We start from the raw sequence: 15,005 nt of genomic DNA, 5'->3' as shown, positions 1-15,005 counted from the left end.
GGCAGAAGATACCTCCCTGTGAGTTGTCCGGAAGGACCCAGAGGCACCTGGTGCAACACAGGCTATTGCCATTGCCTTTTGTTGCCCATCATAACTATATGGTAAGGCCCTGTGGCTGAAGACACTACACACTGGTTACAGGACACAGAGAAATCAATCTTGAGTTGACCAGAAAACTCTCTGCCTGCTGGCTAGGTGTCATAGTGCTGGAATGTGCTATGCAGGCTGCTGGAGGACAGAAGACAGCAGTAGTCTTACTCAGGGCTAGACACTGAAAGATATTCACACTGGTACAACAGGGTGAAGGGGGTAACGAACTGTTTTCTGTTTGGGTTTGAGGCTTGTTCCACAAGAGGACTCTCACGTCTGGTATTGTAAATCCCATCAAAAGTTCTTTTCTGGAGAAATCATAGACTCTAGGGGGAAACCTACTGTTGTATTGCTAAATGTTCCTATTGTCAATTTGCTTTTAAACATTTGTGTTTATACCCATAGTGTGTGCTGCTCTCAGCTGTGGTCAGAGAAGCTTCTTCTTGAAGTGGGTGGTGATTAATGCGCAGATTCATAGCTTGTCAAAGTGCTAAGAATATGTGATTCTGAGTGCGTAGTCATGGATGGCTCATCTGTATCAGCCTCCCCAACCCACGGCTTAGGAAACACCATGGAAGACGGAGTGGAAACAGTGTAAGAGCCAGAGCATGAGGAGAGCTGGAAAGTGCTAAGTTCTGGAGGGCTGTTGCAAACATGAACTTGCAGCAGCTGTGGTTACTTACATAAGATCAAACCAACCAAGATTGCAGCACGGATAGGGAATGGCTCCTGAGGCCCCTGCCACTGCTCAGCAGCTATTGGGAATTGACAGCTGCTGAGGGAGGGAGAGTCAGTCTTTGGGGATGTGGCTGCTAGTAGACTGCCCATGCCCCTGTTGCTGGTGCCACACCCATGAGCATATGGACAGCACTAGTTAGACTCAATGCTTTATTACTTAGCAAAAGGGGACATGAAGTTGGGAGGTGGAGGGAGCTGGGTGAAAGCAGTGTGTGGGGTAGAATATAGAAAAAAGGAGCAGGATGGGAAAGCTGCCATGATGCTCAAGGTGAAAAACAAACTCAAAACCAAACAGAAATTACTGGAAACAAACTAGATTAAGAGGCTGCCAAATGATAAACTCTCATGAAGATTTCTTTCACCTCAGAATACTTAAAGGGAGTCACAGTGGGGGTTGGGGGGGGGGACTTGAGCCAGAGCAACTTAACAGAAAAGACCTTTTTCCCAGCAAGTAAGAGGGCAGATCCATGGGGTATATGTGGGGTGTGTCATCTGGTTTACATGGCATCCCTTCTTTCCCAAATAAAAGCCACAGTATTTATATAGCAACCTTTGTTATATGTCCAAGAACAAAACAAACATCTCACTAAAGCAACAAGTAGAACTAAAAAATAAAAACTTAAAACCAAACTCCAAAAGACCCTGTTTAATATTTTTAATGCAGTATCAAGAGAACATTAAATCTAACTGATGTTGATATTGATCAAATTATTGTTAACATTTTTAAAGGTACTTAGTTCCCCCAAAGACATAATTTACACAATTTAATGCTATTTTTAGTGACTGGTATATGAATGGCATATACCTCAGAAATCCTACATTAGGGAGGTAAAGACCACAAATGTAAGGAGAAATTCATTAAGAGCAAACAATAAACACATAATCTCTTAGCTATGAAATCCCCAACACAAGCTTAGTCTAGTGGTAGTCACATTTCTACCCACACCATTTGGCTCCTATCCTCAGGGTCTGGGATCTTAGCAGGCTTCCAAAAATGGCCTGTCCTTAGAAGTATAAATTATTTTATATTCATCCACTTTAAGCTATATTCAAGCAAAAATAGGCGGGGGCTCATAACTGTTATAGTAAAAAGAGTCCCTGGGCCTGTAGAGCTTGCTCAGTGGATAAAGCTCTTGCTGTGCAAATGTGAAGACTGGAGTTTAAATCCCCAGAGCCCATGTAAAGCTGGGTGCTGTAGCAGGTGTCTGTAATCCCATCATACCTAAGGCAAAGTGGAAGGCAGAGAGAGGAATCCACAGAAGCTCATGGGCTAGCTAGCCTGGTTTATGTAGTGATGAATGACGACACGCTATCTCAAGCATAGGGGAAGACATGGAACAACACTAAAGATTGTCCTCTGATCTCCATGTGTGTGCCCCATGTCTGCACTTACACACAGTTGTAGGTGTTTTGTGTGGAGACACCAAGGCTTTTCTTCTAGGAAGTAGTTTATGCCAGCGCTTAGCTCATCAGATTCATATCCAAAACACAGAGCTCCGATTATAGTTAAGGTCTTGCCATTTATATCATTATTGTCCATTTGTCTCCCTTACATGGGAACATCATCTGATTGGATGCCGTATACTACAGGTTTGTGGCAGGCAGAGCTGTATACATGTACTCAGGCACAAACCATCCTGCATTGCCTTCTCTGTTCTGGGAAGGTCCCTGCCACAACACACACACACACACACACACACACACACACACACACACACACACACACACACCATTCATGCATACTACATGCACACATCACACATGGCATGTTCTCAAAAAAGCACTACTTGGCAATGGCATGCTCTGTTGTTTGCCATAATGAATTCATCTTTGGGAATTTTTCTATTACAAAACCTATAGCTACTTTTATAATTGCAAAAGTCTTGGATAAATGTGTTTAGGTAGTTGATAATTTATTTTATTTACACTAGACCATTATTTGGAAAATTTTACAATAAAACAAAAATGTGTTATGTTCAAACAAAATTATCTTATGTCCTTGTGAAAGACTAAGAAAAGGCAAAATAAGGCAAATTCATGACTGAAGAGTCTGACTGTTTTGTTCTATCATCCTAAAGCCTTTATGATGACCAATCTTTGCTGTACCATTTAGTATATTTCCTTATTCTTAATATTCTGGATTTGATTTTGAACATATAACTGATAAAAAGTTGTTGGAGCTTAAGTTGATAGGCACAGCATGTTTGGCAGAGAAGCATTCAGATTTTATTGAATAATTAGTAAACTTTTAAGTACTACAAGCAAAACACTGATATTAGAAAGTGTCCATTAAGGACTCTGAATAGGTAATCTCTTCACAGTTGAATGTCTTGCCAGAATAACATTTCCTTATAATATTTAGAAAAAAAGATTTTTGAACACTAAGTGATTACAGAGTCTCTCCTATCAGAATTTATATTATAGGTAAGAAAAAAGCAAATGGAACAATGAGTAGGTATGTCACAGGCATGGATGAGTCTGGAGGGCAGACACTGTTTCTAGGTTTTGCCTCTTTACAATGAATTGATCAGAGACACATAGATAGTTATAGGAAAGGAGACGGTTTATTAAAGGGGAGATACTGAGGAGGCTGGAGCTGTGGCATCTTCTGCTGTGGCCTGGTTTCACAAGGAGGGAAGGGCTGTCATTAACACAGCAGTCACCTCTCATATATATATGATAATTTCCCAGGCTTCTCAGAGCCTGCTCCTTTGGCTGAATGAAGCTGTGGTGGACTGTGGGCTGCCAGTCTTTCCCTTGCTGTTACCTTTTGCATGTTCATCTTTGGAATTTCTTCCTTTACTGTTTTCCTGCCTCAGGAAATATCTATGCAACGAAGTACATATTTGAAGGCAGATGTTTAATTAAGGAACAAAGGATTTCCAAGATTTCAACAGGCAGAGCAGAAATAAGTGTTTCTGGCAAAGGAAGTCAACATCAGCAAGGAACAGTAAAGAGACTTGTGGTAGATAATGGTAGTAGTGGGAAAAGCCAAGCTATAGGGGCTCAAGGAAAGGAAGATCACACAGGTTTAGAAAACAGGGTGGAAGAATTTTGATTCCCAGTTGGAAGCAGCACAGAGCCTCTGAGGTGTTACAGAGCAAAGGAACACTGTAGCGATAGATGGTTAAATCTTGTCCTGCTACAGAGCATACAACTGACTGGAAGGTACAGTCAGGAAGACATCTAAAAACACTCCTTACCATGCAGAATGGAGAAGCGCACATCCAGAGATCTCAGGGCCTATTCTCAAGGTAGCCATCATGTCCAAGTAAACTCCAGAACTAGACTTTAAGTTAATAAATTCTTCCAAGTGAACAATTATCATTTTAGTTCCAACTTCAAATATCCCAACCCTGCATGGCAAGCACAAAGTTCTCTAATATCCAAGCAATTCAGATGCTCCCAAATTTTACAAACCATACATATTAAGGCTGGGCTTGGTGGTATATGCCTTTGATCTCAGCACTTGGGAGGCAGAGGTAGGCAGATCTCTGGGAGATTGAAGCCAGCCTGGTTTACACAGCAAGTTCCAGCCAGCTGGGGCTACATGGAGACCCTGTCTCAAAAAACAAAACAAAACAAAACAACCCCAAAATAAATAAATAAAATAAAAATACCCATCCAAACTAAAACCCAAAACAACAGTAACAACAAAAAATATAGACTGAATCATTATTCTATACCAAGATTTGCATAGGTGAAAAAACAGTTGAGTGCACAGTATGCTCAAATATTAAAAAGAACCCAACATACCAAAGTAGGCTACAAGAATATTCCTGACATTAAGTGATGAGAACAAGTTTTGAATCTATTTTTACTCAGCTAATGAATGATGTCTAACTTCTTTAAATGGTATATTAAGGCATTATGACTTCTTTATTTCATCCCTTTCTGAACAAATTAGTAAGCAACATTTCCCCACAAACACAAAAACAGACCCATCTTAGCTCCATAATCAGGACACGCAACCCTCTATGTTGAGGACAGCAGTGGTCTGAACTTGAACAGGACTATGGTATAGAATACACCTAACATCACACAGAAGTGGTTATAAACAAAATTATGTCCACACAGGAGTTAAACTGCACATCTGCTGACAATGTTAGGCTATTTATTGGAAATCATAGTCTTTTTAGACCCTCTAATTATTTTGCCATACAAGAGTAAAACCCAAATAATACAGATATTTAGCATTTTGGTAGAAAAAAAAAATCAATAGTTGGAAAAAAGATACAAACCAACCAAGAGGTAAAAAGTTTTTAGCAACAATGCTGTGTACAGCATCCTTTGCTCATGTGACCACCCAGGGCAATGGGTCATTTTTCCCTTCTTATTTTATATTTCATCTTCATTGGAGCACCAAAAGTTTTCTCCTTTCCTTTTAAAAAGGTTCAAACAGTTCTATTACAAATACTTTTCAGGTCTTTAAGTCTGTGAAGCTGTCATCTAGCAACTTCCTTCTAAAAATAGGAAGTACCTTCATATTTCCTTTAAATCAAACCTATTCCAGTCTATTCTAAGCAAAAATAAAAAAGAGAAACACAGTTCAAGAGAGCTCTATCAAACAAATAAATAAGTGTTTCACAGAAGCATTGATGTAAACAAGATCACTTCAATAGAGAGAAAGGTACAGGTATTTTCCAGCCAATGACAAATTGTAACAGTTCCAAGTATAGACACACAGGGGTACATAACCCCAAAGCAAACAGTTATTAAAGAATAAACAGATAAAACATAACTATAAAACTGCTTTGTCAAGCTACCCTTTTGTTCTTCATAGTTTTTTTAAGTTGATCAGAAAATTTGAGCTGCATGATGTAAAACCAAGTCTACCCTAAAAGTAACTATCTTAGATCAGCTGAAAGTAAGAAATTACCTAAGCAATGTAAACAAGCCTTGAATTTCAAAACAGAAACATTAACAAAAGATTTTTGTAAACAGATTTTAAAAAAAATCTATCTGCTAAAAATCACAAGTGTCATCATTCAGTTGTGTATTCTGAGAAATCTTTTTTAGTTTGGTTTCGTGTATTTCCAACATGCTCTTACAAGATCGCTGAGTTTCTCCAAATAGGTGCCTCTCAAAGGTTGTATAATCAATTCAATTGCTTTTGCTGAAGTCATTTGGCCTTCATAAAATCTCCCTAGCAATAAACATCGCTTAGTCCTTTCTATAGGGTTTACTGTTAGCATCATAGCCACATTTTTATCTTGCTTTGTAAAATAAATGCCATTTACGTCATTAGATTTGCCAGATCTCCGACTACAAAGAACATGCCGCTTTATAAATGCTTTCAAGCTCATTGTGTCCATTTCTCTACCACTTTTATTCTGCTTCCAAGTCTGAAATATTTAAAAGATAAACCAATAGCCAAGGAATGAATTGTTTTAGATATTAGAGCAGATTCAAAGCTCAGAAACTGTATACAGGGAACGAAATGCCACGGTCTGTGAGATCCTGCTGGTAAGCTGTGAGCTGATTTTAGCTGTGAGTTCAACAATTCTGACATCAACATAATATTTTACAAGCTAAGGGAAAGAAGTTTTTGATTTCCTTTTTCTTTTTGATGTTCTGAGTTACATCTCTGGCTCTCCTTCCTTTCGAAGTCTCTTCCATTATTATGTTTCATTATGTAACAGTATTCAAACAATTACCTTAAACACAGATCAGTATTTAATATTCTACAACCAACTGAATAATTCATTAAATTAAAATCAGCTTAGAATTGACAATGATTTCTCTCCAGAGAAGGACCCATGGGCAACACGGAGTTATAATTTTAGGAGAGAAGACCCACATAAAGTACCAGGTAGAGTCAAGGTAACGACTTTCCTCAAATTTCACATTAAACTTTGAGAACAATATACAAACATATTTTAAATAATGCTAACATTATCTAGATAAATAGCTAGAGTGTCACCATTAAGTGATTTAACTGTTTATAGTGAAATTGTAGACATTTTCCTATATTCCTCGTCAGAGTAAGATTTGTGTATTTTCTCCTATGCCGCCTGCTTCCACCACCTCCAAGTGCTCTTTAATAAAAATAAACTGGAATACCTGTTCTAAAAATATATTAATTTCTTAGAAATGCTAAATTAAACATTTGCTTGTTATTTTCCACAGCCATCATTTTGACACCAGCTTCTCAACAGTTTTCCACACCTCAAACATATAGGTGACATTAAATGAGAACTTGAATTTTGCTTTAGTTTTGCTCTTAATGTAAATCTTTTTAAAATATGAATTCCCGGTAATGAATATAAGCTATGAATTAGATGTCACATTGAATAGTTTCTGTAATCACGGAAATATATCGATGCCCTGGGTTTTATCTCTTTGTCTCTCAATTCAGCTTACTTAGGTTATAGGCAAACATTTAGAGATTTTCCATCCAAGTTTGGCTCAGTGACAGTGAACACACTGTAGTATTCAAGTACTATTAGGCAAATGCAGCCCTGCAAGGATACGTATCCCTATAGGTCAGTCTGCAAAGGAGAACTATCTTAACTAACCTGCAGTATATCTGACCAAAGAAACCTTTGGAAGTATTTTTCACTTTAGCATCTGTAGCCTCCTTCCAGAGGTCCTGAAGGTCTTGTACATGTCCATGGGAGGTCATCATCTTTTCATAGATGCAAGGGTGATAAGGAGCCTTTCCTTCACCAGAGAAAAACACATGCTCCTGTGGCACTATCCCCATTTTATTGGCACAGAGGCCCATGAACACATCATCTATGTAAAGACTAGAATTCAGTGTCTGTGATGCCTCATAGACTTTGGAAGCCACATCGCCGGAGATGACGTAGGCAGCACCAGCAGTGTAGTCAGGGTAAGCTGGCCACTGGTACACGTTAGGGGAGACATAGTACTTGCTGCTTTTATCCCTAATAGGAGGGGCACCACGATGAACACGACCAATCCAAAAGTCTCGAACGCCAATCTGTTCCAAATCTTGAAGGTAGTCAATAAGATTTGGCATGTGAATAAATATATCATCATCAGCAGTCATCAGGAATTTGGCATGTGGACAGAAGGTATTTGCCCAGCTGAACTGAAGAAGTAATTTTAAAGTAAGATTGTAGAAAGAATCAACGAAGTCTTGCTGGATTATATCATTGTATACCCGATCTTCCCTAATCAGTTTGTTTTGCAGTTCTCCCTTCAGTGGACCCGGAGTTCCTAAGGCAAAAAGGGTTTTGATGTTGGCGTTAAGTTGAGACTGAACATACTTCTCGTTACCCCAAGTCTTTCTGATTATAGAACGCCGGTCATAGTTTTCAGGAGCAGTCTTCACAAACAATAAAAGGAGGACATCTTGAGCTTGACACTTCTCTTTGTGATTAATCAAGTACGGGTAGTGGGACTGCTCTGAACTGTGCTTAAGAGAAAGGGAATCATTCACAAAGTCATAGCTGTTTATGAGGTATCTGTAAGAGTAGGACTTCATGTGGTTCACAATAGAATTTTCGAGTGGTCCCCAAAAAACCATGAAGCTTAATATAAAACAAGTGGCAAATAACTGAAAAAACTGCCATCTTTTGACTCTCCTGCCACTAACAAACATTCTCATGTCCACTTAGGTCTGTTATAAATGGGAGCTTGCTTCTTCAAAACTATAGAACTTTGTATTCTGTAGAAGAGATGTCTGTATTAATACATGTTGGTCATACAAAATGAGAAAAGATCTTATTTCACACAATATTCTTCTCTAACACCATCTTCCCTGGGATTGCAAAAGAACAGAACACACTATAGGAGGGCACTGGCACATCGAAGTTCTTCCAGCCTGGCATTCTTCATCAAATTCTGTGCACAGCTTCATACAGCTACACCACGTGGCTCTTTCCGTGAACATGAACTGTGATCTACCGAAAGAGGAACACGTGAATGGATTACTGGGTTTTACACACACACACACACACACACACACACACAAGATCACTCCTAATTCCTCAAACCAAACATTGTCTGATTGATCCCCGAAAAGAGTATTTAAGGCATTAGTATTTAGTAAGAGGAATATGTCTGTGAAACTTTTTAAAAGAGAAATACAGGACAGGGAAAAATCATTTGGACCTAGATTTAACATGTTCTAAACTGGGAAGTAACAGGATGTGCCACCAAGCCCTATGTGTGGGTTTGGGAATGTGAACAACAGCCAGGGGCCAGCCAGTTTACTGTTTAGCTGTACTGTTTCATGCATCTAACCCTGAACTCTAACAAACCAGGATCGTACCACTAAACTCAGTCTTTATCAAAGCAATCATAAATATGTGAATAAAAAGAGGAAGACAAAATTTACCCAATATATAGGGTCCTCTAGCTATTTTGAACACATTCTCTGTCTTCCATCCTGACACCTATTGTCTCCACCTTCAGTTTATTTGTGTCTAAATATTCTCCATTTATTTACACCAGAAGTCTGTAAATCCACTTGTTCCTCAACTTCCACCTTCAGTTACTTAATCCCAGGAGACACTTCTCATTCTCTTTTCACCCTAGAATCATCATCACTTACCCAGACTAAGGCACAGACCCAATAATGTCCTTACCAGACACTTTAGTCAGAGTGAGCTTTTCAAAACAGACATAATCATGAGACCAAATGAACTCTTCAAACCTCTTTAGATCTGTCTGCCAGTTAGTGACAAGATGAAGCCTAGATTATAAGTTAGCATGGCATCCTGGACCCTTTTGGCTCAACCTCTCTTGCTATCCCATCACACTATTGGACAATATCAAAATTCCTAGCTGCAAAGACAGAAGCCTAGTTTCATGCACCCTGCTTTTTGTCCGGAGCAGTGCAGTGGACTGGCTGCCCCAATTCTCTGACAGCATGAAGTGTGCTTATTCTAAGTCTTACAGGCATCCTTCAGCAGGAAGCTTGAACTGTAGTTTCCCTAGTCTGCCAAATATTTCTTATTTGTACTGATATAGCTCCTTCTTGTACTCTGTATTGCAGCTTTTTTTAAAGCACAATGTATAGAGGTTCTACTCTGTACATGAATTAGACACTGACTAAATAAATCCTGGTACCAAGAACCATGCCAACAGTGGGCTACCGTTCACTCAAAGTGTTAGTTTCCTGGGGAAGGACTGGCTGTCAGGACCAGCAGGTGCCACAGTAGATGAGTTCCACGTCATGGCTGTCTATCTCATATAATAACCCTTTTTGCCACGAATAGGAGACAGCACCTCTGCTCCTCAAGGTCCCTGTTCCTAATGCTCACCACGAAAGAAAGGTGGGTGGTCCCTTTCCCATTCAGGAGTGGCACATCTGTCTCCTGGGATTTAACTAGGATTGGGAGGGAGAGATGATTGCAAGACAGCATTATAAGCCCCAGGACACAGGTCCTGTTTTGTGGCCAGAGACTTGTCATCGTGTGCTTCTACCCTTGATTTCTTAATCGAAGTTCAAATGCACACTGAGGCCCTGCAGAAGGAGTCTGACTTCAGCTGTGATACTGCCTTCATGACCTCAGAGCTTTTCGACTCTGCTGTGCTTCCCATCCCCATGATTACTCCTAGTTAGAGGCTATTGGAAGAGCTGGTCATGAGCAATGTGCGAAAAGCAAGCCCCACTGAGATCTTGTTCACAGTTATAGTTGGCACTTTGTGTCTTAGGGTATAGATTTTAAAACTACAAGCACTGCTTAGTAAACCACAATCAGCAAAAGGGAAAAAAGGCACACTATACAGAAAGTAGTATGTGTGAGTCTTATGTTGTATGCATTCAAGGATGTAATGTTAATGCATTAGATAGAAGGCTTGATTTTAAAAAGACTGAAAGCCCTGTTCTAAAGGAAAAATCAGTATGGCAATGTCTCCCTCTCCGCTTTTGATAGGCTTGCATTGGATGCTCTAGATGAGGGTGAGAAACAAAACAAAACAGGAAATATTAGTTTCTGATGTTGGTTTCTGCCTAAACTGCAGAAACCACTTTTATTCAGGGGCCGCTTCCTTTGTTTCTACAGTGATCAGGTAAAAATTGTCTGTGAAAGCTAAAAGCAAGGGCATTTTGCACCCTCTACAATGTAACTTAAAGAACCTGGAGACTTAAAAGAGATTTTTTTTTCTGTCTTTTTTGAGATAGGGTCTCCCTGCAGCCCCAGCTAGACTAGAACTCACTATGTAGACCAGGCTGGCCTCAAACTAACAGAGGTCCACCTGCCTCTGCCTCCTGAGTGCTAGGATTAAAGGTGTGTGCCACCATGCTTGGGTTAAAAGATAGATTTCTTGATGACAGAATGTGGCAACATTTAAAAATTCTAAGAAAATTTTCAGTTGAAATAAATCTGCAGTTTCTACTCCAAAAGGCCCTAGGAAGAGAACAGAGAGGTTGGTAAATGTGATAGTTAATATAGATTGTCAACTTGACAGGATGCAGAATCACCTAGGAGACAAACCTGTCTGTGAGAGAATTTTATATTGGGTGAACCGAGGAGGGAAGAGCCACGCTGAATATGGGCAGCACCATTGCATGCTCTAGAATTCCTCCATTGCATAAAAGAGAGTAAGAGGCTGGTTTAGAGCACTGGATGCTCTTGCAGAGGACCTGGGTTCAGTTCCTGGCACCCTCATAGCAGCTAACACCTGCCTTTACTTCCAGTTCCAAGAAATCCAATGCCCTCTTCTGGCCTTCTCAGTCAGCAGGCATGTTCACAGTGTACTTACATAGATGCAGGCAAAACATTCATACACATTGAATAAAATCTTTTTTAAAAACGCCAAGCAGAGGACCAGCGTTCATTTTTCTGCTGTCTGAGCTGATGCACTGTGGGCAGCTGTCTCACGGTCTGGTATCCATGACTTCCCTGACATGATGGGACAACACCCTCAAAATTGATTAAGTTGATTTTGTCAGCAATAAGAAAATTAACTAATATAGTAACCTTTGAAGTCTAAGAATGTAACCATAGCCAGTTTCCCACCTCTGAGTAGTATGCTTAGCAAGCTCTAGTGCACCTTTGTACATTCCTACTGTTTATAAACCTGAGACTGATATATCAGCCCATGAGCCTACTCCTCCAGCATCCAAATGTGTGCCTGGCTCACCAAAGGTCCCTACAATGAATCTGGGCTATGACTCACCAGGGCATTATGTTGTTGCTGCTGCTGCTAAGACTGACCCATAATAACCATTTTACTCCCCCTAAGTCTATGAATTTACCTTATTTTCCTACATTTTTCAGCTATTCCAAGTGGACTTCAATAAATCAAAATGTTTCCTAAAAAGTGATAAAGAACCTGTCATAAAGCCAGCAACCTACACTACTTATTTCAGGATATTACTTAAGGTCCCAACATGAGATTTCTCCCACTTATCAATTGTTGAATCACTATGTACACACACAAAAATCAAATCCCACTGATAGCAAATGATGCTGGTCCCAGCTCTTCCCTGATGCTGGACAGCATGTGCATACAACTGGTGCTCCAGCTTCTCTGTGGTATCTCACAGCACCTTAAAGCTGCTTTCAAGAGCATCCTTCAGCTTACTCTGCAGTGTTGGCAGGGTTGCTGGGTCATCCGGTGGAATAAAATGTGGGGCCTTATAGGAAGCAAGAAACAAATATAAAGCTCAGCAACCGTTCACAACAGAGCGCTCCTAGGGTGTACCTTCCTTTGTGTGCCTGAGCATGCCTCAGTGGCCAAGGAAACAAACCAGGAAGAAGGGTCACCTCTGCTTGGGGCCAGACATACTATGCAATCTCTGGAAATCCTCACTCCACTGACTTTGGTGACTTAATATGCATATTAGAGGTGAATATCGATGTAATATTACTGATGGGAAATAAAAATTAGAGGTGATCTTGGAGTTTACTGAAGACATGAAACAGAGCACTGGAAGGAACAGTTAGAGGGAGACAGGCAAGCGTTTGGCTACAACTGAGTTTGTTTCTATTTGAAAGAAAGGAACTATTGTCCTTAGCATTATGTTCTCTAATAAAAGTAATCAGAAAAATGACGAAGAAAAATAGCACATCACGCGCTGGAGAGATACTTAGTGGTTGAGAATGCTTGCTGCTCTTGAGGAGGACCTGAGTTCAGTTCCCAGAACCCAAATGGGGAAGTTCACAACTTCCTGTTACTCTAGCTCCAAGATCTGATGTCTTCTAGCCTGAGAGCGTGCATGCACATGCACACACACACACACACACACACACATCTATTAAAACTTAAAACATAATTTTTAAAGGAGTACATCGGAAAAGGTGGCAGACACCACCGCAAATACTTTCTATTCTGGGGCTGTGCCCCTCAGTTACTCAAAAAATATTTATTTAGACAGAAGAGCTGTTTAAATTCTCCCAAAACCTACAGTTAGTGGGTCTAAAAGGTACAATTTTCTCTATAATAACTCCCAATTTTTAATACTTCACCCTAGCTGTCAACTCCTTCATTTGTTGAGTTTACTTTTATAATTCTCAAAAATGCAAAACCTGATGGAAACACTGAAGCTTTAATCAAGCTGGTGAGGGCTGCAGTTCAAGTTAAATAACTCCTGCCTATATTGTTCCAGCTAACCCTACAAGGATGTGAGTATGAGCTGTGTGAGGCAGGCACGGTGGAAAGCACGGCATAGTATTTTTCAGTCTTCAATCTCAAAGCATTTATAGTCTGCTTGAGGTAAGATTCTCTGTTTCCACAGAAAAATACAGTTCCAGCGTACACAGGATAAGGTACTTTCATAATTCCTTCGGACGGCACCAGTGGCAGGCACCACAGAAGAGTCCCTAAGGTAGTGAGGTAGATGAGTGACTGGGATGAAGAGGAAAGGGGAGGAGTGAAGTGCAATTTGGGGTATTACTGACAGGAAGGAAAATGGGCTTACTGAAGTGGGAGGGAGGGGGTTATATTTGTTCTTAGATGTGGATTGAGGCTGAGGTTAGAGAGACAGAAAGGTACAGTCAGAACAGGACTGAAGAATGGGTGGCAAGCAGAACAGGAAGATGGATCCTTTTATGAATATGGTGAGTTCTCCAGGGGGTAAGATAATCAGAAAGACCTGGGAAAATCAAAAGGGGTAAGGAGAAAAACAGGAGGAGACAACCAACAAAGGAGCTATGCTGAAGGGCTAATGCATTAGAAAATTAAGATGCGGTTAACAAGTAGGTAGTGGGTAAACAATAAAAGCAAGTTTTTGTCCTAGAGCTTTAGGTGGAGACAACAGACAGTGATCAAACAGAGCTATGCCCGAAGCTACAGGAGAGGCCTCAGACGACTCAGGCCTACAGGGCTTCCAAGGCAAGCAGTGACACTGAGTCTCAAACCCCAGGGTTGAGCAGTATCAACCAGGCAAAACCAGACAATCTTGGTTTCAAATTGTATAATGTTGATTCTGTCCATGTTTTCTGAACACTGTTTCTCATTTTTGCCACAGCACAGACATCTAGTCTTTAGAGAAACTGCATTTCTGGATCTTATTTAACAGATATCTACCTCTCATAAGTCTAAGGAAACCTGACTTAAATGATATGCGTACCATTTTAATTATATTACCTCTCACATGCTGAAGATAACTTACTAGCAAAAAAGCCATTTATAGACCTTCACTTGGAATTATTTTCTTGAAATTCAAGGACATTCACTCTGTAGAACCAGGCTCTCTACCCACCTAGAATCTCTGCCCCCAGCCCCCTGTTCTTCCTCTCCTGGTTCCCAATCTCAAAGGCAGAATTGCTACCCTGTCTCTGAGTCTGGTACATCTATCCCAACATCCCAGACCCCAGATCACTACTGGGCTACTCCTATAACACTTGCCCTTAGGGCTGCAGGAGAAATGTCATAGGCAGAGGCAGCAACGCCACAAATCGCCCCAGCTTGCTGTGCATTGCACTCAGTGCTAGGTCATCACCCTCACACTCCCTCCCTCACTAACCATGCCCAGGCCTGTTCCCTCACTGTGAGCACATCACCTGCTGCCTGCTTCTTCCTCATCCCACCTGCCATGTCACAATCTACGTACCTTGGTGAATGATAACACATGGTGGTACTGACAGGAAGACCAGGATGGCAAGGGGGGGGGGGACCAAGATGGAGTAGTCCTTGTATTAATTCTTTCTAAAAATTAATTCTTTCTAAAAATTGAAATTAAACACCCAAAAGGGAAGTATAACCAAAGATTAAAGGGGCCAACATAATATCATAAGAGCATACATATACATAAC

General features: G+C 40.4%; 1 protein-coding gene across 4 annotated transcripts in view; it reads right to left on the bottom strand.

The window, feature by feature from the left end:
- Positions 1 to 6,138: 6,138 nt before the first annotated feature.
- The window catches only part of B3gnt5 (UDP-GlcNAc:betaGal beta-1,3-N-acetylglucosaminyltransferase 5), an 18,819-nt gene continuing 9,952 nt past the window's right edge, over positions 6,139 to 15,005 (bottom strand). For 3 of the 4 annotated variants that reach the window (XM_029559187.1, XM_008824166.3, XM_029559188.1), the window contains one exon: positions 6,139 to 8,699. In XM_029559187.1, the coding sequence (XP_029415047.1) occupies positions 7,274 to 8,404 (1,131 nt within the window). In that variant the 5' untranslated portion in view covers positions 8,405 to 8,699 and the 3' untranslated portion in view covers positions 6,139 to 7,273. The remainder of the gene's footprint in view (positions 8,700 to 15,005) is intronic. The other variant, XM_029559189.1, reaches the window with a different exon arrangement.

The sequence above is a fragment of the Nannospalax galili genome, unplaced genomic scaffold (genome assembly GCF_000622305.1).
Source record: "Nannospalax galili isolate Female #2095 unplaced genomic scaffold, S.galili_v1.0 scaffold889, whole genome shotgun sequence".
Taxonomy (NCBI): domain Eukaryota; kingdom Metazoa; phylum Chordata; class Mammalia; order Rodentia; family Spalacidae; genus Nannospalax; species Nannospalax galili.
This window is presented reverse-complemented; position numbering and strand designations above follow the sequence as displayed.